The following is a 26,103-nucleotide window of genomic DNA, read 5'->3' as shown; positions in this document are numbered from 1 at the left end:
GGAGACCCGAGTTCAAATTCTGTCTTAGACATTCACTAATTATATGCCTCGAGGCAAGTCACTTAACCTCTCTTAGCTTTAGTTTCTTCATCTGCAGAACGGAAATGATAATAGTGCCTATGGAGAAAATAATAGCACCTATGTTACAAGGTTATTGTGAAGGTCAAAGAAGGAGAAAAGTATTTATTAAGAACCCAGGCTCTTTGCCTTTGCCAGGCTCTATGATAAGAACTTTATAAATATTATCTCATCTGCAGTATCTCCATTTTTACAGTAGAAGAAACTGAGGCAGAGGTTAAGTCACCTGCTCAGAATCACACAGCTAATAAGTGTCCAAGGTGGGGTCTGAACTCGGTCTTTCTGACTCTAGGGCGGCCAGGTAGTGAGGTGGATAGAGTGCTGGGCCTGGAATCAGAAAGACTCATCTTCTTGAGTTCAAATCTAGCTGTGTGACCCTGGGCAAGTCACTTAATCCTGTTTGCTTCAGTCTCCTCATCTGTAAAATGAGCCAGAGAAGTAAATGGCAAACCACTCCAGTATCTTTGCCAAGTAAACCCCAGACGGCATCACAAAGAGTAGGACGCGATCAAAAACGACTGAATGACCAGTTCCTGACGCCAGGCCCAGTATATGTATGCCTGTATATTAGATAATATACATAAAGTGCTTGGCAAATCCTAGTTATTATTGATCTGTCTATAAACATTAACTGTTGGTTTGCTAAATGTGATGATATCCTTGTCCAATAATCAATAATTAGATACAGTACTAAAACAGAATGATATCAGCTTTGACATTCTTGGCATATCACTTCAAGGAAACTAAAAGAAGCCCACTCCCTCCCTCCCTACCAGTGAGTTGGATGGATGCCAAGTAGAGGATTTATGGGAGGCCGTGGACAGCAGTCACGCAGCAAGAGGAGGCCCTGGGGGCCTGGCATAGTGGGTAGCCACGCCACTATGAGGTAAGGAAGTTTCTTTTTCACATCAAGCACTTTCCTAGCTCATAAAATCCAACGCTCTAAGGGACCTTCGTGTTCATGGAGTCAAGCACCTCATTTTCCAGATGAGGAAACTGAAGCTCTTGGGGGGCATGTGATTTAACCAAGGTCACACTAGTAATAAGGAGAGGGGCTGGGAGGCTAGGCGAGGCCTCCGGTGCCAAGGCTAATGCTTTCCTGTACGTCACGTTGCCTTATCATACAGAGATCAGAACCTTAACTGATGTGATGCCTCATCGATTTTTGGCTTTTATTTGTGATAATGTGCAACTGTGTAGCTCACCTTTCACACTGAGCCAAGATACTGCACAGACAATCAAAATGACTCTTTTGGGGCCGATCATCTACTGGCCTCTATCCCAGAGACACCTCCATTTTTGCTGTTTCCAAAAGGCTCACAGAGGCTTTCACAGTCCCTCTATGCTGATGATATTGGCAGAGACCAAATGAGACAGAGGAAGCAAGGTTAGGTGAAACACGGTGTTCCCTAGAGAAAATGCAAGATATGATCAGAAGTGACAGAGTTCTTCCCCAAGTTCCTCCTTGCTTTTAAAAGAGCTTTTCACAATGCCTCCCTGTTTTCAATTGTCCTAAGCTTGAAAGGAACACAGGTAAGACTTTTTGATGTGTGGATTTCCTGCACAGACTCAAAATGTTGGAAAGATCTCTGTTTACTTGTGGTGAAAAGGAAAGAAGGCAACCCTGTGCACCTTGCATTGGAGATTATTAGGACCAAGGCCAAGAAGGTTTTTCAATTCATATAAACATATAAATATGTCTCTATGTGTAGCTGTTTATATTTATGTGTGTTATGTGTATGTACCAAGCTTTCTAAGGCTGTAAGTTGTAGGGAAAGTGCCAATCTACAAGGATGCAAGAATTTCTTTTCTGGGAGCTCCCTATACTGATGAAATCACAGATTTGATGACAAACAGGTAAACAGTAATATACACACGTGTGTGTGTGTGTGTGTATGTGTAACTTCAGCTACATTATGTATTAAGTAGGCTTTTGAAGGTGACAATATAATAACAACAATAAAAATAGTGAATATTCACAAGCAGTGTGCTAAGCACGTTACAATTACATCATTTGATTCTTGCAACAATCCTGAGAGGAAGGTGCTATTTTTATTCCCATTTTACAGATGAAGAAATTGAGGCAAACAGCAGTTAAGGGATCAGCTCAGGGTCACACATCTAGAAAGCATCTGTGAGGCCAGATCTGAACTCGTCTGGCATTCTACACATCTTGCTACCCACGTGCTCCTAGCTGCTGAGAGAGGAAAGAGATAGAGAAAGAGACAGATATTTCTGTGTTATATATTATGTAGAATATAATTATATATACATACTGCATGCATACACACACCGATACAAGGGAAAAGAAAACTGGATTTGCGGTACAGAGGACCTGGGTACAAATCCTGCCTTTATCATTTACTAGCTGGGTGGCCTTGGGCAAGTCAATTTAAATCCCTTTGGGCCTCAATGTTCACATGTGTAGGTGGGACTGGAGGAATGGCTTCCAAAACCTGGTTCAGTTCCTCATCTATAATTCTCTGATGCTCCCATAAGAGCCAATGCAAGTCCCAGCCACCCTGCCTCTATGGGCACAACTCCTGAGATCGCTAGCAGGATGTAAGCTGTCTGGCAATAACGACTCCATCCTTTTTTTCTTGGTATTTATGGGACCGTGTAAGACACCTGGGATGTAGAAGGTTCTTGATAAATGGTTGGTGGATGGAATCACATTATGCAAAGGCAGAGCTGGAAAGGAGCTTTGGGAATTCCAGGTCCAACCCCCTCATTACACAGAGGACCAAAAAAGTCAAAGGACTTACCTAACGTCATATGGTTGCAGGGTCGGGGGTCTGAAGTGGCTCTTCTGACTCCAAATCTAGGGTTCTCTCCACCATGACATCTTACCTGCAATGAGCATGGGTCTCTTCCCCAGAGCTGGTGGTGTCTGTGCCTGGCCTGTTCTGGGTCCTTTTCCCGATTCTCCTACTTTCACAACTGAAGGAGTCAAGAAAATTGCAGCTTCCACGTGGAAGGTGGGCATGTGTTTGGGAGCACCAGATTTAGAATTTCAAATTCATTTTTCCATAGAAACACACTTACACAGGGTGGTTTATTTCTTTAGAATGATTAGTGCAATACATATTCCATCTACATCAGGAATTAACTAGGCTTTTGCAGACCAAGTTGGGATTCTAACCCCTCTTATATGGTAAAAATGACTTAGCAAAGACTAATTACTATATGGAGAATACTTACAATACTGTTGGCCCATAAACATCATATTTTAATCTTCATGAAAAGGACAAATTCTTGTGCTAAAGTGCTCCATAACCCCTCCTTTTATATATGTATATGTATACATGTGTATATGTATACATGTGTGTGTATAATTATACACACATATATATATACACACACATAGACACACATATATTTCATTTTTTTTAAAAAAAAGTTAACATTTGGGGCCCTAAAAAGAATGGGGACCCTCAAATATCTGGAAAACACATTTAGATAAATGGTACCTACCCTGAGCATGCTAAATTTAAAAAAAAGTCCCACTGAACCTGCGTTTTCTTAATTTATCTGAGAAAGAACAAGATGCACTCAAAGATGGACGATACCATCTTTACTCTGTGAATAGCCCCAATATTGCAGAGTGGTGTCCCCCCAAAAAGAGAGAGAGCTAAGACATTGTTAGATACACCAACAGGAATCAAAGTGTTAACACTAACTGGTGTCATTACTAGTAGTAGTATTCAGGCTGAAGTAAATGGTCCAGAAGATGCCAGAACAAGCAAATTTGTAAACACTTGGTAAAACCAGATCAACCCCATTTCAGATATAAGCCAGACAGACTCCCTCTCTCCCTGTTTTTATCCATTTCTCCCTCTCAGTGAAAAAAGCTGTTTGCTAACATGATTACTTCTACCTGAACTACTTAGAGAAGAGCAATTAATGAGTAGTAAAGCCAATTGGATTTGTATTTTTGCAGAGTAGCTCAAGTCATTTTCCTAGCAAACACATGGGCATTTTAGATTTTCTCTTTCCCATGACAAATCAGCACTCCTCCCATGGCAGCTTGAGAAGATCACTTAACTCTCTGGGTCTCAGTTTCCTCATCTGCAAAATGAAAGGTTTAGGTTAGAAAGTCTTCCCTTCCAACTCTAAATCCTTTGATCCTAATTTGCTACCAGGCTAATGGTCCTGGATAGACAATTTCTTGTCTTGATGACCACTGACCAGTTCTATTATGAACAGATTCTGATCAAGCATTTATCACATCATAATAATAGCTAACATTTATAGAGGGCTTACTATGTACCCTCACTGGAAATATGGCAGAATAGATATTTTGTGGACTGGATTGGAACTAGGGAGAAATAAAGAAATAAGGCTAAATAATAAAGAGTAGGATATTTACTAACTTGTGAATTTTTTTCAGGGTAGAAAAATGATATTACTTTAGAGGAAAAGGAAGAAAAAAAGACCTATCTTAGAATCCTCAAGTCAAATGATGGAAATAAAATGTGACGTCATGTCTTCTGTCTTTTAAACATTCCCTAATAAACATTAGCAATAAGGTAGAAGCTATTTCCCTTTAGATAATGCCTCAGAAACATTTGAAGGTGAAGGCTTTCTGAACCAAGTCTTATACTAATAAAAAATGAAATTGCTTTTGTAAGATCCACCCAACTGCCCAATGACACTCACTTTCACCTAGGTGTAACTCATTTAGTTGAGAGGTAGAAATGACAATATAAACAATGCTACAAAATAATTAATGAGCTAAGAACACAGACGAACACAAGCCTGGAATATCAATGCTGACATCAATATCATTTAGCCTACCCAGAACGCGTTATTAATCATAACAGAAGCACTGTTCCATACTCTACCCAGCTTTATTAATATTGCGTAAGTCTCTTCAGAATATATGCTGTAGGAAAATTCGGGGTGGGCTAGTAATCCCTGGGCATTCATAAATTCTCATGTGGGAATTAACCATATTAAAAAAAAAGTCTTGACATTTTCCCTAAGATATTTCTATGGTCTAATGATGCTGAGATATTTTGTGCTTTTTTTTCCCATGGTACGTAATAGTCCCAAAGCTATACAGTGGAATCATTTTTTTAAAACTCTTCACATAAAGTGGTTTGAATTTTTAATGCAGAACTTCCCATCCTGGGCCTTATGTCTCATAGAGGTCTGAATAAATGATAGAATTTTCCCTCCCACTATATATAAAGCTATCCGACATGGAAACTGTTTTTATGATTAGTGGCATGGAGAGAATGCCTCATTAACTCTCAGAATTTCCTATAACCGTAAACACCTCATAAATAATTCATTTTGTGTCCTATATGTATCTGTAGCATTATGGGAAATGGTTACACAGCAAAGGATTATACCAACTCACACCAAGAGCCTAAACCGTGAGAAATAAAACCATGAAAATACTGCTTTACACCAAACTTTGGAGACTCAGAAATTATTTCAGAAACAGAACTGGGTTAAATCTTGGGCTTGGCCCTACTGGGATCTTTACGTTAGTTATTCTAGGCAATGGCAACATTTTACTAATGACCTGAAAAAGTTAAACTCATTTCAAAGTAATTTATGACTTTTTCACCCACAGAATGAAGTTTAATAGATATGAGAAAAGGCTGCACCTAACCACTGTGCTGAGTATGTACTAGGAACATTCAAGGAATTGCTTGCTCTGATTTATAACCCTAGTGACTTGTCTGGGAATTCTCCTCTTTACGGGCTGGATTTCAATGATCATTTTACCTCCTTGTTTTGTCTCTTTGGGGCTCTTGACATACATTCGGTTTTCTATGGAAGTAGTAAAATGGCAGCACTTCAAACTTGCCTTTGTATGAGGGTAAAGAAAAGTTTAAGTATACAATGGAGAGGAGGTGACCAGTATGTATATACATATATAGAGAGAGACATCGGCATATACATACACATACACATATGTGTACGTGTGCACGTATAACATATATATGTGTATATATGTATGTATTTTATATATATTATATGCACACATACACAGAGAAGTTTATATTATCTCATGCTTTATTGAAATAAATTTCGAGGAGGGGGCAACAGACCATATTTGCATTTCCTGTGAAGCATGGTGCCAAGGTTCTAATGAATGAATGTTGAGGGGTACTGAAAAGACCAGGATAGGGCACATGTTACTTCCTCCAATGGTATCACAAATTTAGTAGAATGGCCCTCAGGAGCCAAGGAAATTCAGTGGTTATATCGTCCCAACCCCTCATTTTACAATGAGGAAGCTAAGGCCCAAGAAGGCTAACTTATGGTCATGTAGGTAATTAGGGTCAGTGCCAGAATTGGAAGCTTTTTCCTCTGCTTTCAGAGCTACTGCTCTCTGTGATGTTTTGTTTGTGCCTTCACACCCCCAACACCTACCATGGTGCCTGGCACTTAGCAGGTGTTTACTAAACGCTTGCGGACTGACTGATTGACTGATGGTGGATGTGAGTAGGCTCCGAAATATTAACTATGAAGAGCTGCATTTGAGAATTGGCACAAAGGATGTCAGACATCAAAGAGATGTAAGACTAGAGAAAAAGGACAGATCAGTCCCAGGGCACGAATAAGAGCTATCTAAATCTTTAGCCTGTGTGCTAAAAGCCCTTTGGTATCTGCTTTACATCAGGAGATCTGGAGCATGGACTCTTCACCTGGGGTCCATGCACATTCAAAAGTACATGGAGAGATTTCAGGAAGTCTGTGAACTTGGATGGGGAAAAATCACACTTTAATTTTAGTAGCCTATACCTGACATTTAGCATTTCTTTCCATTATGAATATAGATGACCAATCTTATTCTGGGAAGGGGTGAAAGACTTTATCACCAGGCCCCCACAGGTATCCATGACAAAAAATGGTTAAGAATCTCTGATGTAGAGGAAGGCTTTAGGCACATGGGGTAAAGCTCCTCTGAAGGACTTTTAAGGGGACATAGAGAAGGATCACACAGGCAGGTCAAGCATGTTGATGAGGTCAAAGAATCCACTGCAGTACCAAGGAATTTCTTTGCCACCACCTCTCACGTGATTCAGGTTTACAGATGAATGAAAGCCAAATTTTATGGACAACTCACTCTACATGCTTTCTGTGATTATTACAAGCAGCTAATAAAGTAGCCCTCCTTAAGATAAAAAAAAAATAATTCACAAGATAGCTAAGAGGTCAGGAATCACTACCAATTCCAAAGAACTATAGACCCTCGCCCCTCAGGGCACTCCAGGGCTCAATGTAACTATTTGAAAATGAGACCCAGACCTGTTCACGTATACAGTAGATGGTTTTATTTTCAATACCAACACAGTAACCACAAGGACATCAAGAGGACCATGATAATACAGAAAGCATTCTTTGACAAGACCAGCTGGCCATTCACATGATTGCGTGGACCTGGAACGGGTTCCTAGAATACATTGGAGAACACAGACCTTAAATAGATACCAGTGGCAAACATGGTGTGCTTTGTGACAGTTTTCCTTTTATGATGTGAGAATAAATATTTACAGCTCCTCAAAATCGTGGCCACTTGTGTTCATTGCTTCTGGATGCATGACTCTTCCCATGAACAAGATGGTACCTACATCAGAGTGGGAGGGGGACACAAATGAGAATTTCACCAAAAAGAGTCGGGGAGAGACACTTTTGTGTCTTTGATATGATTTATAGGGTGCGAATCAATCAATAAACATTTATTAGACATTTACTATATGCCAAGCACAGTGCTAAGCCCTGGGGATACAAAAAGAGACAAAAAAAAAAGTCTCTGTCCTCTTAAGAGCTTACAACGGAATGAAGGAGATACCATGTAAGCAAGCCTATACAAAGAATGCTATGTACAGGATAAATAACGAGATAATTCATAGAGGGAAGGTATGGGAATTAAGAGAGCTTGGGGAAGGCTTCCTGTAGAAGGTGGGATTTTAGTTGGGAAGAAGAAGCCAGAGAGGTCAACAGGTGAAGTGGAGAAGGAAGAGCATCCTAGGCCTGGGGGACCACCAGAGTGAATGCCCAGAGCTGAGAGATGGAGCATTTTGCTTGTGTAATAGCCAGGAGGTTGGTGTCACTATATTAAAGAGTCCACGTTGGGGAGTAAGGTGTAAGAAGACTGGAAAGGTAGAAGGGGGCTGTGTTATAAAGGGCTTTGAAAGCCAAGCAGAGCATTTTGTATTTGATATTGGACTCAATGGGGAACTACTGGAGTTTACTGATTAGGAGGCAGGGGTTGGGGGTGTGTGATATGATTGGACCTGTACTTTAGGAAAAACACTTTGGTGGCTGAACAGACGATGGACTGAAGTAGAGACAGATTTGAGGCAGGCAGAACCACCAGCAGCTATTGCAATAGTCCAGGTGAGAGGTGATGAAGGTACCAGGTGAGGGCTGTGGCAGAGGACAGAAGGGGGCATATTCGAGAGATATTACAAAGGTGAAATGGACAAGCCTTGGCAACAGCTTGGATGGGGATGGGAGGGGAGGGGAGGGAAAGTGAGATGACTCCTAGCTTGTGAGTCTGAGGGGCTGGGAGGATGGTGTTGCCAACATGATAGATGAATTTCACAGAATCACAGGATTTGAGAGTTGGAAGGGCTGAGGGTATCCGTCAAGTTCAGGTGTACTTAACCCCTTTTTTTGTGACGTAGACTGCCCTTTGGCAGTCAGGTAAAGTCAGCGGGCCCTTTCTCAGAATAACGCTTTTAAATTATTGGAGAAAATGCCAAATTTCAGTTAAAGGTTATTGAAAATAAAGATCTTTTTTTTTCAGTCCAGGTTCATGGATCCCTGGAAATCTATGGTCCATGAACCTGAGGTTAACAACTCCTGATGTAGTCTACTCCACACACGAAAAAAAAATCCTGTTATTCTGAGTTTCTTTTTGTTCTCTAAAGTGCTCTTGAAAGGTGATAGTTCTCGGAAAAATGAGGAACCAAAAGCAATGTCTTCTCAGGCTTGGAAAAGATTCAGTGGGACTCATTACCAAAGCTTCACCACTCATGACTCACCTGTTCTCCTATTCCTGATAAGGAAAAAGAATGGATGGTCGACAATAACTTGGGGGTAGAGCACGGCCATGCGACTAATGGCGATCATTCCTGTGGAGAAGAAGGGAAAAGTGGCCAGGCGGTTACACAGGGTTGCCCCCTTTCATGAACCAGACATCCTTAGGTTTGAAAGCCTCAGAAGTGGTCCCTCATCTCACCAAGAAATTACTAGTGCTCTGTGTGTCACCAAGAAACAGGACCAACAATCTCATCTAAGTGAAATAGGGGTCCAGAGTAATTACATGTCTACTTATGCTCTGAGAATGATTAAAAATGGCAAGGGGCGATTTATGTCCAATGTTGCAGGAGCCACTAATAACTTAACGCGAGTGAGAAGATGTGAGTCCTAGCAGCCACAACTTTGCACCAAAAAAAAAAAAGGGAGGGGGTAAGAAGACGTTAATGTTCTGCTTTGCTTAAAAGTGTACTCCATGGCTCACAACAAACACAGTCCAATTCAGTCACCGTCCCCTAGAGAGGATCCCGTCGCATTTCTCCGGGAGAAAGAACTTTGTGTCTTTCCAAAGCAGATCTGACAGGTTAATTCCTTTTGAGCCAAAGAAAAGAGGTAGAATTCTTCTTTTTAACACCAAACACATGTCAAATGGAACATTCTATTTAGCAAGGGTGGTTTCTTCACCAGCATAGTGAGGGAACTGTTCTCAATGGCCTCTGGTCAATCCCAGCTCTAAGACATACAAGCCTACAGTCTGTGATGATGGCACTCATCGACATAGTCTTGTGTTAGCCTATGCCCCAACCAGTTTGCTATCTTGGTGCTGAGGATCATGTGACATGCCAAAGGTCACATATAGCTAAGATTTGAATCCAGGACTGGCTCTAAATCCAGCACCACTAAAAACTCAGAGGCCGGAATGGTAGATATCAGAAAGAAGCCATATGAGTAGACTGAATTCCTCGACATGACATTTTCATGGTCAACACCATAAAAGCCTGTAGGTAAAAACCACTATATTTGGGACTTGGGTGAAGAGGGAAAGGGAGAGAGAGATCCTTGAACACAGCTCAAAGTAGACAGGCCTTTCTGTGGTAATATGGAAGCCAGACAAGGTAATAAGCATTTATTAAGTGCTTACCATGTGCCAACCACTCTCTTAAGCACTGGGGATACAAATACAAGCAAAAAGACAGTCCCTGTCCAAAAGGAGCTTAAAATCTAATGGGCAAAGATGATATAAAAAAGAAAGCTGGGCGGTGGGGTGGTGTTGGTAAAGGCATGCAGAAAGGGAATAAGATGTTGAAACCCAGAAAGTCAGAAGCACTGCCAGGAGAGGATTAAAGGTTGGCCAGTCTGGGCCTCTCCACAAAATGATGGTTCCAGGAGGGCCTCATCAAAAAGAGGGAGGGTCAACGTATTGGCAGTATGGCTCAGAGTGAGAAGGTCGCACAATGGATGCTCACTGGTGAGACTGACAATGAGGCATGAAGGAGGCCCCAAGAGTATTTACCAATCAGAGAAAGGGGCCACTTTTACCATTTTTGAGCCTGACACATTGTTTATACTAAGGAAACCTTTTTTTTTAAACACAAGGTATTATCTTTGATCTTGTGTTACTGTTTATATGCCTATCACAAAATACAATCACTTTCCAGTGATGGGAGAAGTAATCCCCTCAATTTCCCAATCACTCCAGAGCAAGAATGAAAATCAAAGATGCAATACAGCAAGAAAATCCACCCTGATAAACTCTGCTGATGCCTTCCTACCACTCATTTGAGGCCAAGTGCGAAGGGGAGGGATAGTTTAACGGGACACTTGAGACCCAGCACAGGGTACACATCATCTCTGGGAAATGATGCCTTGTTCAGCACTAGCTCTGTTCTGGAGTAACGGCCTAAATCATCTTCTTGGTGTGATCTTGGAAGCGTGTACGTGTAGGTGGATGGGTTCCCTTTGGGGTATTAAAGAAAGTGGGCTGAAAACAAAAGCTTGGCATGCTGGATTTTCATTTCTTTTTACTTTTTAAAAGAGAACCCAGTACCTGAGGCAGCAGCCGCTTCGGAGCCCTCCTCATTAACCTCAATGAAAGACTTGTGGACCGCTCGAGCCAGGAAAATCTCCTTGTTGTCTGGGGAAAAACAGGAAATGAGAAGCATGTTTTCTGTATCAGAAACAGAGAGGAATTCTCCCCCAAATACCATGAAACAACAGAATGTTTAGTCTGAAATGACATTTTCTGGGGAAATATGCTTCCTTGATCATTTTTCTCACTTCGTTGGTAATCTTTGCATTGTTAGCCTTTTACCTTACTAGGAGAAGGGGGAATTAGGTTGTGTTAGCACCTGGGGCTTGATCTAGAGAGATAAAATTCATAGGGAAAAAGTGAACTTTTCAAATATTTCTGATTTTTAAGTGTGTATGTGTGGAAAGTATGGCAAAGAGAATGACATCAACATTCTACCAAAATTAAAGGTACAGGTGGAACAAGCAGCCAGGTGGCGCCACTGTGCATCACAATCCCCAGGCTTGGAGTTAAGAAGATGGGAGTTCAAATCTACCCTTAGGCACTTAGTAGCTGTGTCACCCTGGCAAAGTCACTTAAACCTCTCCTTACCTGTAAAATGTAATAACAACACCTACTTCTGTGAGGATCAGATGAGATAACTGTAAAGCAATTAGCATAGTGCCTGGCACATAGTGTTATACAAACATTATAACTATCATCATCATTCTTATTATTACTACTAGCACTGATTTTGCAATGAGGGGATCTAGGTTCCAATCCTACCTCAGACAGTTACTGTTTGTATGATATGTGTTCTTTGGCAAGTCATTTAGCCTAGAGTTAGTTTTCTCACCTACAAAACTAGGGAATTGGACCAGATGAGATTTCCTTACAATGCTGGGCCTGTGGTCCTAAGACAATTCTTGGGGAGGAGCCCAATGGACATAGGATGTCAGCTCCCCTGTCTGTTGTGATCCCTGTTTCTGCTGATTCTGCTTAACTGTTTTTCTTTATAATAAAGGAAGATTCACTGGGTGGCAGGAATGTCACACATGACCTCTGAGGTCTTTTCAAGTCATAAATCTATAGTCCTGAAATGTCTATGATGTAAAAAAAAAAAAATTAAAGGCATTAACACAATCTGAAGCACATAAGAATATTCCTTTTGCTTTTCTCAAATGTTTTATGACCACAATAAGTCAGAGCCATTTGTGGGAGAGAGGTTTAATAAAATCAAATAAACTGCACTTTGCCTTGTATTTTTGTTGTTGGAGAGGAGAGACAGAGGATTTGGTCCTGGCTTATGATTTAATTGATGTTAGGAGCCTCTGGTGTGGAAAATCCCTCCAAGAATACTGCCTGGGGCTTTGAGAGGTCAAGCAATTTGCCTATGGTTACATCCTAGTATGTGTCACAGGAAAGATCTGATCTTGGGTCTTCTGACTCCAAGGCTCTTCTTCTATCCATTATACCAGACTGTTAGTGCTGCCTTTTTAAGAAGTTCTTTCAGAAACAAAATTATGAAATGATATTCTCAGCTTTGTTTCATCCTCTGTTAGAAACATGGAATTAATCTCTAACAATCCACCTTTCACTCCGGGCTACCTCCTTCCCAGGAGGGCATTTCACACCTTCCACACTGTTTTAGTATCATCAGAAATCACCTACGTTGTCAGTCTTTAACTGTGGCTTTTGAGACTGGTTTTCCTTGTGAATTCCCTTTGTAACTTATTAGTGTTAGTTTTGAGAAAACCACTTCCTCTCTTCAGGGTCCAACTCCTCTTCCCTCCACTCATCTCCAGAAAAGAAAAGAAAAAAAAACCTAACCCAAATACCAGAAAAGAAAAGAAAAAATCCTAGCCCAAATATCAATAGCTGGAACTTAGGATAATTCCATCTTGCTCAATTTCGGGTGGTTCAGTTTGAAATCATGATAAACTATTTTGGGAGTAAGCCGGATGAGTTTGCTCCACATGCCCAGGATGAAACACTATCCCATTTCCTCTGGGATGGCATGTGGGAAGATGCAGGGAGAGTGACTTACTGGGACCATGTGAGATAGAAGCTTCAGGCTTCCAGAGCCTCAGTTCATTTCTAAAATGAAGAACAGTGTTCAACAACAGTTTCAAGGCATCTATTGCCTGGCCATTTGCTTATCTTCAGTTAGTCAAGAAACATGTATTAAGCACCTATAATAGGCTAGGTACAGTGCTAAGCACACGAGCACCAGAATAACTCCTCAATGTTACAAGAAAACATCCCCACTTCCTGAAATCAAGATGATGAAGTATGCAGTAAATCACCATAACTCTCTCATATTCACATCCAAACAACCACAAAACAGCCACCCCAAAACACATTCTGGAATGGCAGAACCAGCAAAAAGGTGAGGTGAGACAATCTTTTAGCTCAAGAAACTTGGAAGATCGGCAGGAAAGGTCTGTCCCACTCAGGTAAACGGAGAGTATAGTCTAGGACAAGAAGTGCTCCAGCAAGCCAGAAGCAAACTCCACCTCAGCGAACCAATGGGAGGGATCCTGAACCCCAGTGTGGTGGAGCAGGGAAATGCCAACACCAGGATCCCCCACATGTCTTAGCCTAGCCAGGGGGATTAGCAGACTCCAGCTCAGAGAAGTACCACGTGCTTAAGGGTAGCCCTGGTCAAAGAGGGAGATGCCAACCTTATGGGTGCCAATGCCATCCCAGCCCTGGCCCCCCCCCATGAGCTGCAGCCAGGCCCCAGGCAAATAGACATCCTCCAAGAGCTAGACCATTCCGTGCTTCAGTGTAGCCTGGGGAAACGCAGAAACACCCCACCAGTCTCAGCACATGCCAGACACCAACATCAGGATCCCTCTTCAGCACGAAGTAAGCTGCCAGATCCCTGCAGCTTCCAACAGCACCAGCCACCCTCCATTCCAGCCCCTCGGCACAGCACCAGACATAAGGGTCCCTGGTGGGTCTCAGGGCAACATTAGTGCAGCACCAGGTAAACAGCCTGTAGTCCCTCATGCAAGAAGCCCAAGACAGTGCCCCTTTCACCCCAGGAGCAGAGCTCAAATTTAAAAGAAAAGAAAAAGGCCAAAAATGATGAACAAAAAAAGATCCTCACCATAGAAAGTTATTACGGTGACAGGGAAGATCAAGACACAAACTCAAAAGAGGACAACAATGTCAAAACACCTATGGGAAAAGCTCCAAACAAAAACGGGAAGTGGCCTTAAGTCCAGAACGAATTCACGGAAGAGCTCAAAAGGGAGCTTAAAAATCAGATTAGAGAGGTAGAAGAAAAACTGGGAAAAGAAATGAGAGTGATGCAAGAGCATTATGAAAAAAGAGTCAACAGCTTGGAAAAAGAAAACAATGACTTAAAAAGTAAAATTGGACAAATGGAAAAGGAAGCACAAAAGCTAACTGAGGAAAATAACTCCTTAAAAGTTAAAATTGGGCTAGTGGAAGCTAATAACTCTATAAGACATCAAGAATGAATCAAATGAATTCAAAAGAATGCAAAAAATGAAGAAAAAGTAAAATACCTCATTGGAAAAACAACCGACCTGGAAAACAGATCCAGGAGAGACAATGTCGGAATCATTGGACTACCCGGACCATAAAAAAGGAGCAACTTGACAGCATCCTTCAAGAAATGATCAAGGAAAACTGCCCTGATCCTGGAACCAGAGGGCAAAAGAGACATTGAAAGAATCCCATGACCACCTCAGGAAAGAGATCCCAAAATAAAAACTCCAAGGAACATTACAGCCAAATTTCAGAATTATCAAGTAAGGGAAAAAAAATGCTGCAAGTGGCCAGAAAGAAACAATCCAAGTACTGGGAAGCCACCATCAGGATTATATAGGATTTAGCAGCTGTAACATTAAAGGATCAAAAGTCACGGAACATTATATTTCAGAAGGCTAGCATTACAACCAAGAATTACTTACCCAGCAAAATTAAGCATAATACTTCAAGGGGAAAAAAATGAGTCATTCAATAGAACAGAAGGATTTCAAGCTTTCTTAAGGGGAAGACCAGAACTGAACAAAAAATCTGATCTCCAATATCAAGACCCAAGAGAAGATTAATAAGGGAAAAACGGAAAAGAAAACACAAGAAATCAATGGAGCTAAACTGCTTACATTCCTACACGGGAAGATGATACTTGGAACGCTTAAAAATTTGCCACTAATAGTAAAACTAGAAGACATATATAGAGACAGAGGGTATGGGAATAAGGTGAATTTGAGTGAATGACATTAAAAAAAAACAATTAAGGGAAGAAAAAGAGGAGTACACAAATTATTACACATGAAGAGGCAAGAAAAACCTTTTATAGTGGAGGGAAAGATTGGAGGGTCGGCAATGAACACTGCTTGAAGCTTACACTCTTCAGTATTGGCTCAAAGAGGAAATAACATACACAATCCGTTGAATACAGAAATTTATCTTAAAAAAAATTTTTATCTTAACTGACAGACAAGTAGGAGGGGAAGAGAGCAAATAAAGGTGGAGGGACTGACAGAAGGGAGGGAGACCAGGAGAGGTGGAAGACAGAAGCAAAACACTGGTGAGGAGGGAAAGGGTGAAAGGAGAGAGAAGACAAACAGGAGGAAGACTAGGATGGAGGGAAATACGGTTAGTAATCATAACTGTGAATGTGAATGGGATGAACTCTCCCCTAAAAAAGAAGCAGACAGCAGAGTGGATCAAAAACCAGAATCCATCCAACAATATGTCACTTACAAAACACAAACCTGAAGCTGAAAGACACACACAGAGTAAAGGTAATGGGGTGGAGCAGAATCTATTATGCTTCAGCTTAAGTTTAAAAAAAATCAGGGTAATTCTGCTTTCATAATCCTGATCTCAGACAAAGCAAAAGCAAAAACAGACCTAATTAAAAGAGATAAGGAAGGAAACTGCATCTTGCTAAAAGGTACCATAGACAATGAAGTTTTATCAACACTAAATATATTATGAACCAAGTGACACAGCATCCAGATTCTCAAAGGATAAGTGAGTTATAGGAAGAAATAGACAGCAAAATTGTAATAGTAAGGGACCTCAAATGCCCTCTCTCAGAACTCGATGACTCCAATCAAAAGACAAACAAGAAGGAAGCTAAGGAGGGAAACAGAATACTAGAAAAGTTAAATACGACAGACCTTTGGAGAAAACTGAATGCAAACAGCATATGGCTCCTACACAAAAACTGACCATGCATTAGGACACAAAACCCAGAAAATCAACTGTAGAAGGGTAGGAATATTAAAATGCATTCTTTTCAGATTATAATGCAATTAAAACTTACATTCAACAAATGGCAGTGGAAAGATAGATTAAAAATTAATTGGGAACTAAATAATGTAATCCTAAAGAATAAGTGAGTCAAAGAACAAATCATGGAAACAATCAATAATCTCATTAAAGAGAATGACAACAATGAGACAACACCTCAAAATTTATGAGATGCAGCCAAAGCAGTACTTAGGGGAAAATTTATTTCTTTAAATTCTTACATCAACAAAATAGAGAAAGAGCAGATCAATGAATTGGGCATGCAAACTGAAAAACAAACTAGGGAAAGAGCAAATTAAAAATCCCCAACTGAGCACCAAATTGGAAATCCTAAAAATCAAAGATGAGATTAATAAAATTGAAAGGAAAAAAAAAACTATTGAGCTAATAAATAAAATTAGGAACTGGTTCATGAAAAAACCAAAATGACAGGTAAGTCACTGGTTAATTTGATTTAAAGAAAGAAAGAAAACACAAATAAATATCCAGTGTCAAAAATGAAAAGGGTGAAATCACCACCAATGAATAAGAAGTTAAAATAATCACTAGGAAATATTTTGCCCAAGTATTTGCCAATAAATCTGACAATCTGAGCAAAATTGATGGATATTTATGAAAATATAAATTGCCTAGATTAACAGATCAGGAAAAAGAATGCTTAAATTACCCCATCTTAGAAAAAGAAAATGAACAAGCCATTCATGTACCCCCCCTAAGAAAAAATCCCCAGGTCCAGATGAGTTCACAAGTGAATTCTACCAAGCATTTAAAGAACAATTAATTCCAATACTACATAAACTATTCAGAAAAAAGTGCAAAAGAGTCCTAACAAACTCCTTTAAGACACAGACATGGTGCTGATATCTAAACCAGGAAGAGCTAAAACACAGAAAGAAAATTATAGACCAATTTCCCGATTAAATATTGATGCAGAAATTTTGAACAGAATAGCAAGGCGATAACAACAATATATCACAAGGATTATATGCTATTACTAGGTGGGATTTATACTAGGAATGCAGGGTTGGTTCAATATTAGGAAAACTATCAACATAATTGACCATATCAGTAATGAAACCAACAGAAATCATATGATTGTCTCACTAGATGCTGAAAAAGCTTTTGACAAAATACAGCACCCATTCCTATTAAAAACATTAGAGAGCATAGGAATAAAGGGAGCATTCCTTAAAATGATAAGCATAAAATGATAATCTATCTTAAAGCCTTCATCAATCATTATATGTAATAGAGATAAGCTAGAAGCCTTCCCAATAAAATCAGGGATGAAGTACAGATGCCCACTATCACCACTATTATTCAGTATAGTACTAGTAATATTAGCTATAACAGTAAAGGAAGACGAAGGAATTAGAATGAGGAAACAAAACTATCACTCTTTGAAGATGACATGATGGTATACTTAGAAAATCAACTAAAAAACTACTTGAAATAATTAACAACTTCAGCGAAGTTACATGATATAAGAGAAACCCACATAAATCATCAATATTTCTCTATATGACCAACAAAGCCCAGAAGCAAGAGATAGAAAGAGAAATTCTATTTAAAATAACTGTAAACAATGTAAAATACTTGGGAGTATTACCTGCTAAGACAAACCCAGGAAATATATGAACACAATTACAAAGCATTTCCCACACAAATAAAGTCAAATCTAAACAACTGGAAAAACAGCAATTGCTCATGGGTAGGGCAAACTAATATTATAAATACTACAATTCTATCTAAGTTAACTTACTTATTCAGTTCCATACCAATCAAACCACCAAAAATTGACAGAGCTAGAAAAAATAACAACAAAATTCATCTGGAAGAACAAAGGATCAAAAATATCAAGGAAATTAATGAAAAAATACAAAGGAAGGTGGTCTAGCAATATCAGATTTCAAACTATATTATAAAGCAGTAATCATCAAAACTATTTGGTACTGGCTAAGAAATAGAGTGGTGGATCAGTGGAACAGATTAAGTACACAAGACAGAGTAGTAAATGACCATAGTAACCTAGTCTTTAGTAAACCCAAAGACCAAGCAATTAGGGTAAGAACTCAGTATTTGACAAAAACTGCTGAGAAAACTGGAAAACAATGGGGCACAAACTAGATATAGACCAAGGGTGGGGAATCTGTGGCCTTGAGGCCACATGTGGGCTTCCAAGTCTTCAGGTGTGGTCTTCTGAGTGAGTCTAAGTTTTACAGAATAAATCCTTTTATTACGGGAATTTATTCTGTGAAGTTTAGATTTAGTCAAAGGCTGTACTTGAGGACCAAGAGGACCACATGTGGCCCCCAGGCTGCAGGTTCCCTACCCCTGGTATAGACCAACATCTCACACCATATACCAGGGAAAGGTCAAAATGGGTACATGATTTAGACATAAAGGGTGATACCATAAGCAAATTAGAAGAGCAAGGAATAGTCTACCTGTCAGATCTATGGAGAAAGGAAGAATTCATGAGCACACAAGAGACAGAAAGTATTATAAAACGTAAAACAGATCATTTTGATTACATTAAATTAAAAAGCTTTTGCACAAACAAAATCAATGCAACCAAGATTAGAAAGAAAGCAGAAAGCTGGGAAACAATCTTTACAGCAAGTGGCTCTGATAAAGGACTCATTTCTCAAATATATAGAGAACTGAGTCAAATTTATAAGAATACAAGTCATTCCCCAACTGATAAATAGTCAAAGGATATGAACAGGTATTTTTCAGATGAAGAAATCAAAGCCATCTATAAGCATATGAAAAAGTGCTCTAAATCAGGCTAATATGGAAAAAAAAAGGAAAATGATAAATGTTGAGGAGGATGTGGGAAAATTGGCATACTAATGCACTGTTGATGGAACTGTGAACCCAACCACTCTGGAGAGCAAAAGGGCCATTAAACTCTGCATACCCTTTGATCCAGCAATATCAATGACAGGTCGACATCCCAAACACATAAAAAAAGAGAAAAAGACCTATTTGTACAAAAATATTTATAGCAGCTCTTTTTGTAGTGACTAAGAATTGGAACTCAAAGGGATGCCCATAAGTTGGGGAATGGCTGAACAAGCTGTGGTGTTTGAATGTAATGGAATACTACTGTGCAAATAAATGATGAACGGGCAGATTTCAGAAAAACCTGGAAAGACTTGTATGAATTGATGCAAAATGAAATGAGAAGAACCAGGAAAGCATGTACATGGTATCAGCAACACTGTGCAATGATCAGCTATGAATGACTCAGTTCTTCTCAGCAACACAATAATCCAGGACAAGTACAAAGGACTCACAAAGGGAAATGCCATCCACATCCAGATAAAGAACTGATCGATTCTAAATGCAGATCAAAGCATATTTTTTCACTTTATTATTTTTTCTTGTTTTTTTTTGTTTTGATCCATTTCTTCTTTCACAACTGTGACTAATATGGAAATATGTTTTACATAATAGCACATGTATAACCTATGTCAAATTGCCTACCATTTAAGGAGGAGGGGAAGGGAGGGAAAGAGGGAGAAAAATCTGGAATTCAAAATCTTGTAAAAAATGAATGCTAAAAATTGTCTTGACATGTTTGAGGAAAAAAATAAAATACTACTAAAAAAAGAAGAAGAAAACATCCCGACATCCTTTTAAGTGTCCATGACACAGTTCTGTGAATTCAGTGTTGCCATTTCCCTTCAGCTGATAAGGAAATGAAATCTCAGGGAAATATCATGACTTGCCTACAGTCTTGGCCAGTAACTCAAATATTCAATGGAGAATATTTACTTTCAAATTGCATAATGCTATAGTTTTAACAACTATACCATTGTCATCTATTTCCTCTTGTATTTTCCCTCCCTTGAAATGAATTTTAACATTAACAGATAAAATAAAAGTTCAAATGCACAGTTCTTCCTTCGGCATTAGATATCTAAAGAAAAAAAATAAACATTCCAAAACACAATCTACAGCAGGGCTCCTAAATGTTTTTGTCTCCTGGATCCCATTCTCAAAACAATGTTTTTAATTGAATAAAATAAAATATATGGGATTACAAAGAAAACAAATTATACTGAAATGTATTCATCGGGTGTGTGTGTGTGTGTGTGTGTGCATGTGTGTTTTTCTTTTTAGTTCATAGACCCCAGGTTAAGAACCTCTGATCTAGAGTGATTTTTTTTAATGCAAAAGAAAAGGCTAATTAGTAATCACAGGTTCACAGAGTTAGATCTGGAAGAGAGCTCAGAGGTCATCTCATCTAACCTCTTGTTTTAGACATGAAAACGCTGGGTCCCAGAGGGGTAAAATGACTTTCTACAGGTCACATAGATAGTGCGACAGAGCTGAGACCCAAACCCAGTGCCTCTGATGTCAAGTCCAGCATTCTTTGCACTCTGTCATACTGCCATCTACACTTTCATGTCAAATGAAAATACAGATAATTACAAATCCATATCTCTATCTTATTATCTTAACCTTTTTTGGCTTAACATAGAAATACCATACAAAGTTATGTACACATATACTCATCTCTACACATAGGTATAAGTACATACATACACTATGCATATAGAAAACATTCACAGTTTCCTCATGTTGGTATTTTCCCAAATTCCTACTTTCATTTGCAAAGGATGTCAGTGAGAGCAAGTCTAATCTCGGGTCGATGTTACATGCCTATGGGACAGGGTTCAAATACCATTTTGGGAATAACTGGATGAAAGGATAAACACGTTATGTCTGTAGAGGACAGTGACTCTCTTAGCATCATCGCCATGGCTGTGCAGGAATTACCAGCCAGTGTAGGAATGCTCCTAAGATAAAGATGGATGATGCCAAGGTAGAGGAGGGGCCAGACACAAAAATGAAGGCTTTGGACAAAGCCAGAAGAGAATCCAAGCAAATTGTAAGACCAGAGGGAAGGCCAATCAGGAGCCCTGTAAAACTAATAAATGGAAATCAGCTGGCAAATACAAAAAAAAATTTTTTTGAATAAAAAGAAATGACAATTCAGCTTCCCTCTAATGGCATGGTTAAGACTTTGGTGATATACTATCCATAGAGTGGCATTCAGAAGCCAATCTATATAGACATGGAAAGGGCTTAAGGTAAGAGGAACCACAGAGGGATAAAATCACTTTAAGGACCGAAAACGAACAAGGCTGGTCCTGCATTGAGTATTAGAACATGTATAAATTATATATACATATCACTTACAACCTGTCACCCAATGTCTGGGCCTCAGTATCCCCATCTGTAAATTGGGGAGATGAGACCAAATGGACTTGGAGGTCCCCAAGAGAGGGAAAAGGCCAACACTTCCAAAACAGTATAAGAAAGGGTCACAGGTAAGGTAGGATACTGCCCAAGCCCTGGATGTGAGAATGAAGGCCATGATTATTACCCAAGAGGCTCTCTCTTACACCTGCTACCTTGATCCAACAAGTCTTCACCATTCCTCCTGGGTTTGTTGTGTGAGACTCCAGCTTTCATCATCTCTCCACGCATCCACGCATCTCTGGAGTGATGAAGGGAACCAGGTGTTTTCGAGGGCAAGATCAAGAAAATCTGATGAGTTTTCCGTCTCTGAAGTCACAGGCAGGAGAGTGCCAATCAGTGAAGTGGAGACATGGGATTTTCTAGGCCTGCAGATCCCAGAAAAGGGAAGGGAAGCCAAGTAGAAGGGGCCATGGTTTGGGCAGAGGCAGCTAATGGAGAAAGAGTGGCCCACCCCAACTAAACTCAAAGATTTTCCAGATGAAACACCTAGTTACACCCATACTACAACACTTGTATTCAACTACAAAAACAGTAAACATTTGCTCCACTTGCACAAAAGTCAATCAATCAGTAAGCATTTATAATGCATCCACAATGGGCCAGGCACTGTGCCAGGTTCTACGACTGGCAACAATTCCTACTCTCAAGAAGCTTACATTCTATGTTAAACATAGAAGAACTGTAGCCTAGCAACTTGTTCTGGGGCCATTTTTATGCAAATTCCATAGAAGAGAAGATGATGATGACTATCTCTAGTACTCTGATACAGTTACTCTAGACTACTGGCTGTTCTTGTCTTCTTGTGTCTGTAACGGCTATCCCCTAGGCGTGGAATGCTCTCTGTCCTAAATCCTACCTCCTACCTTCCTTGGCTTCTTTGAAGAATCAACTGAAATTTCACCTTTTGCAGAAGGCCTTTCCTAATACTTCTCCATCCCTCCTCTCCCCATGCCTTCCCTCTGAGATTACTTCCCATTTACACTGTTTATATCTTATATGAACATAGTTATTTGCATGTTCTCTCCCCTATCAAAATGCCCTCTTTGAGGGCAGGGATTGGATTTTTGCAAACCCATACCTCCTTCTCCAGCCTCCCAGACTTGGGTGTCTCCAGTGAAAATATACTGTCTACCCTTGAGGATCACCAAATAAAGGATTGATCGCTTCTAGCATTGACTAGCTCAGCACTTCTTAAACTATGGGTCATGACCACATATGGGGTCACGAAAAATTTGGCAACAGTAAAAGGTTTCTGGACATGCATGACCAATAATTAAGTAAAAATCAAATGGGTAGTGAATCCAAGGTGTTTCTGGTAGTGCTTACCCATGCTGCACCATGCAACTTCTCTGTAGCCTTGGTTCTGAACACAAAGCATGTGCACTTTGCACTGCATGTGCCCTCAGGCCACGCAATGCCAACAAACACTGCTTAACAGTGAAAAAGGGTCTTGAGTGGAAAAAGTTTAAGAGCCCTAGACTAGCTCACCTAATTCTTCTTCCAAGTTTCCTGCAAGTTGCCAGAAGCAGACTACATATCAGCATCCAGCACAGTCCCTGAGCTTAACAAATCCTTATTAACTGAGTGACCAAAACCAGAGGGAAAGAAAAATTTCACACAACAACTCAAATATCACACAAAGGACTTGTGCTTCAAAGTGTTGATAGTGACTGCTAGGCCAAATCAGTGTGAAGTAGGCATGAGACTGAGTAGGCATTTTCAGGAGGAAAGCTAGGGTTTCCCTAGTGCCTATGATATGGAGCTGGGCAAAGGCTGAAAATTGTCTTAGAAGGGCAGGTCTAAGGAATACCAAAGTAAGCTTGTGAATATCCATGTGGGGAAGTTAATATAGGCAGCCCTGGCTCAACTAGTCCCACAGCCCCATCACTGCCCCTAGAATCTCCCCAGGCCTATTTTGTCCATTCTATACCTCATCAATTTCAGCTGGCACTTCTAAAGAGTCTCCCCTTCATCAGATACTCTCCTGATACTTTAGAGGCATCACAAAAAGAAGGAAATCAATGATGAATTCACAATCAAACCTGACGATGCCAGATGCTGATTCATGCTATGACTGTGCAAACATTTCCTTGTCTCCTACACCATCTCAAACATGAGAAGGGTTCTTAGACTCCGAGTCTCTATGGAGTATGGATGTTGATTTTATGGGATGTGTTCGACCACAGAAACTTTGAAAGATCACCTCTAGCTATCAATAAAGCCCCACAGGACTTGAAGCTCCAGCACAAGCCAGCACACAAATCTCTTCTTTGAAGGTGTGAGAAGAAAGACAAAGAGGGTGATGTAGGAGTCCTTCAGCATGGCACTAAAGGCTGATTCAGATATGGCTTTTGCTGTGTCTCCCTAATTTCTTTATTTCACCCAGCCTTTTATTATTATTAAGGCCCAGGTTTTATTCCAAAAGATTTAACGTTTGCTCTTTATCATGTTCTGAGGAGCTAAAAGAGGTTTATCTATTAATGCCACGGCTGAGAGCTGTTAGTCTCCATTACACACACATACCCAAAATCTCTCTCTGCAACTACTACTCTCAGATGAGTCTTATCAGCGAGAATTTGAAGAAGAAATACTTTGAGCCTACTCTCTAATTCCCCATTCAACAAGATCTTTTGTTGTGTTCCATGTTAATAGGAACTGGGTTGCATCAACACACATCTGTAATACAAATGCAGAGGCAGTGGGGAGTAGTGTACAGAACACTGGACTCGGACACGAAGATGTGGTTTCAAATCTACCTTGGACACTTAGTAGTTGTGTGATGTGGGATAAGTCACTTAACCTCTGAGTCTCAGTTTCCTCAACAGTAAAATAGGGATAACAATAACACATACTTGCAGGGTTGTTTATTATATTATCTGTAAATATATTATCTGTAAATGAGCAAATGAAAGAATTCAGACTATTCCGTAGGCAACAAGGAGCCTCCAAAGGTTTGAGAGCAGAAGACTATGATTAAAGATGCTCTTTAGAGCAAGTGGTCTGACAGCGCGCACATGGTAGTTCGGGAGGAGGTGGGGGTGACAATCACACTAGAGGGTGACTGTCAAATACCTTTCCAAAAGGCAGGTTTCCCTAAAATCAGCTTTCTCCTGAATGTCCCAGATTCATAGTCCTGAGAGCCATAACCTGAGGTTCTTCTAGAAAGATCTGTTCTTGATAAATCCACGATGGCTTCTGGCAGATCATAAATGGGAGAGTTCTGAGTGGCAAAGTAACCTAACCTTCTATGCACAAAGATACCTCGAACTAGCAGTGGCATGAATAGGGAATGATCTGAAAGGAGGAGAGGCTAAAGATGGGAAGACATGTTGAGAGTCCACTGCCATAGTTCAGAGGGGTGGTGATGAAAGTTTGGGCGAGGGAGGTATAGATGAACCTAAAGAAGAGAGGACTGATGGAAGATATTGCAAGAAGAGAGTCTTGTCAAAGGACACAAGAATGATGAACAACAAATGAGGCAGAGATCTCTCCAAGTGCAAGGTAACATCAAGGTTTCAAACATGGAGCACTGGATAAAAGGTAATACCACTGGCAGGAAGAGCAAAATCGGGAGGAGGGGCAAATTGTAGGGAAAGGAGAAATCACAGGAGGGTTTCTGTGGGGTGGGAGGAAGGACGTGTACAGTTGGTGGGAAGTGACGGTGATGGAAAAAAAAAGAACTGAAAAAAGAGTGTCAATGAAACACTGAAAAACAAGCAAAAGAGAACAGAAATTCCAAAGGGGACCCAGGCAAGCAGAACAGTTTTATGATTATGCTAAATTTAAAATACACCAAAAAACCAAACTATGAAATGGAGAGTCACAATTTCATATAAAATCCCCTTTTTTGTTCTTTGTATATTTAAAAGTTCAAATGTGTTACAATTTGGATTTTCATTAGCACAGAGGCTTTCAGGCTTTTTGTATGTCCCAGATCCCTTTGGAAGTCAGCCTAGCAAAGCCTATAGATCAGAAGTGGGCCTCAAGCCTATAGACGAATGTGACCTCAAGGCCACATGTGTCCCTCAGCCCTTTACTGAATCCAAACTATAGATGTTTCTCACTGAGTGGCATAAAACAAAATACACAGAATTACAAAGGAAACCAATTACATCAAACACACAGTTATTGAAATATTTTTTCAAAACCAAATGCACAATACAAGGTAAAGAGCTCCCTTCACTTGAAGAAGCTCTCACAAGGAACACATAAAAAGCAATTACTGTTGGCAACAGGAAACTAGCAGAAATCCACTAACAGTAGATCAGAATTCTCTAGCCAAATATCTTGATTAACCACCCCCACCCATTTCCATAGCAGCTCCCAGGCCTGGAAAACCTCGGGTGGGGCAAATGCTTATCTGCATGCCGGCCAGCAGCAAGAGTCAGAGAGATTAGCGGCCATAATCCCTGAGACTGAAGGAAGCATGCGAG

At 40.1% G+C, this 26,103-nt stretch overlaps 1 protein-coding gene across 1 annotated transcript in view; it reads right to left on the bottom strand.

The window, feature by feature from the left end:
• Positions 1 to 7,350: 7,350 nt before the first annotated feature.
• SERPINI1 (serpin family I member 1) overlaps positions 7,351 to 26,103 on the bottom strand; it is a 98,851-nt gene continuing 80,098 nt past the window's right edge. The window contains exons 7-9 of the mRNA XM_020980141.1: positions 11,132 to 11,218; positions 9,090 to 9,179; positions 7,351 to 7,666 (exon numbers count right to left, since the gene is read on the bottom strand). Of these exons, the coding sequence (XP_020835800.1) occupies positions 7,590 to 7,666; positions 9,090 to 9,179; positions 11,132 to 11,218 (254 nt within the window). The 3' untranslated portion in view covers positions 7,351 to 7,589. The remainder of the gene's footprint in view (positions 7,667 to 9,089; positions 9,180 to 11,131; positions 11,219 to 26,103) is intronic.

Source organism: Phascolarctos cinereus, unplaced genomic scaffold (genome assembly GCF_003287225.1).
Source record: "Phascolarctos cinereus isolate Bilbo 61053 unplaced genomic scaffold, phaCin_HiC Scaffold_7;HRSCAF=346, whole genome shotgun sequence".
NCBI classification, from domain to species: domain Eukaryota; kingdom Metazoa; phylum Chordata; class Mammalia; order Diprotodontia; family Phascolarctidae; genus Phascolarctos; species Phascolarctos cinereus.
The sequence above is the reverse complement of the archived record's forward strand: the minus strand, read 5'-3'. Positions and strand labels throughout refer to the sequence as shown.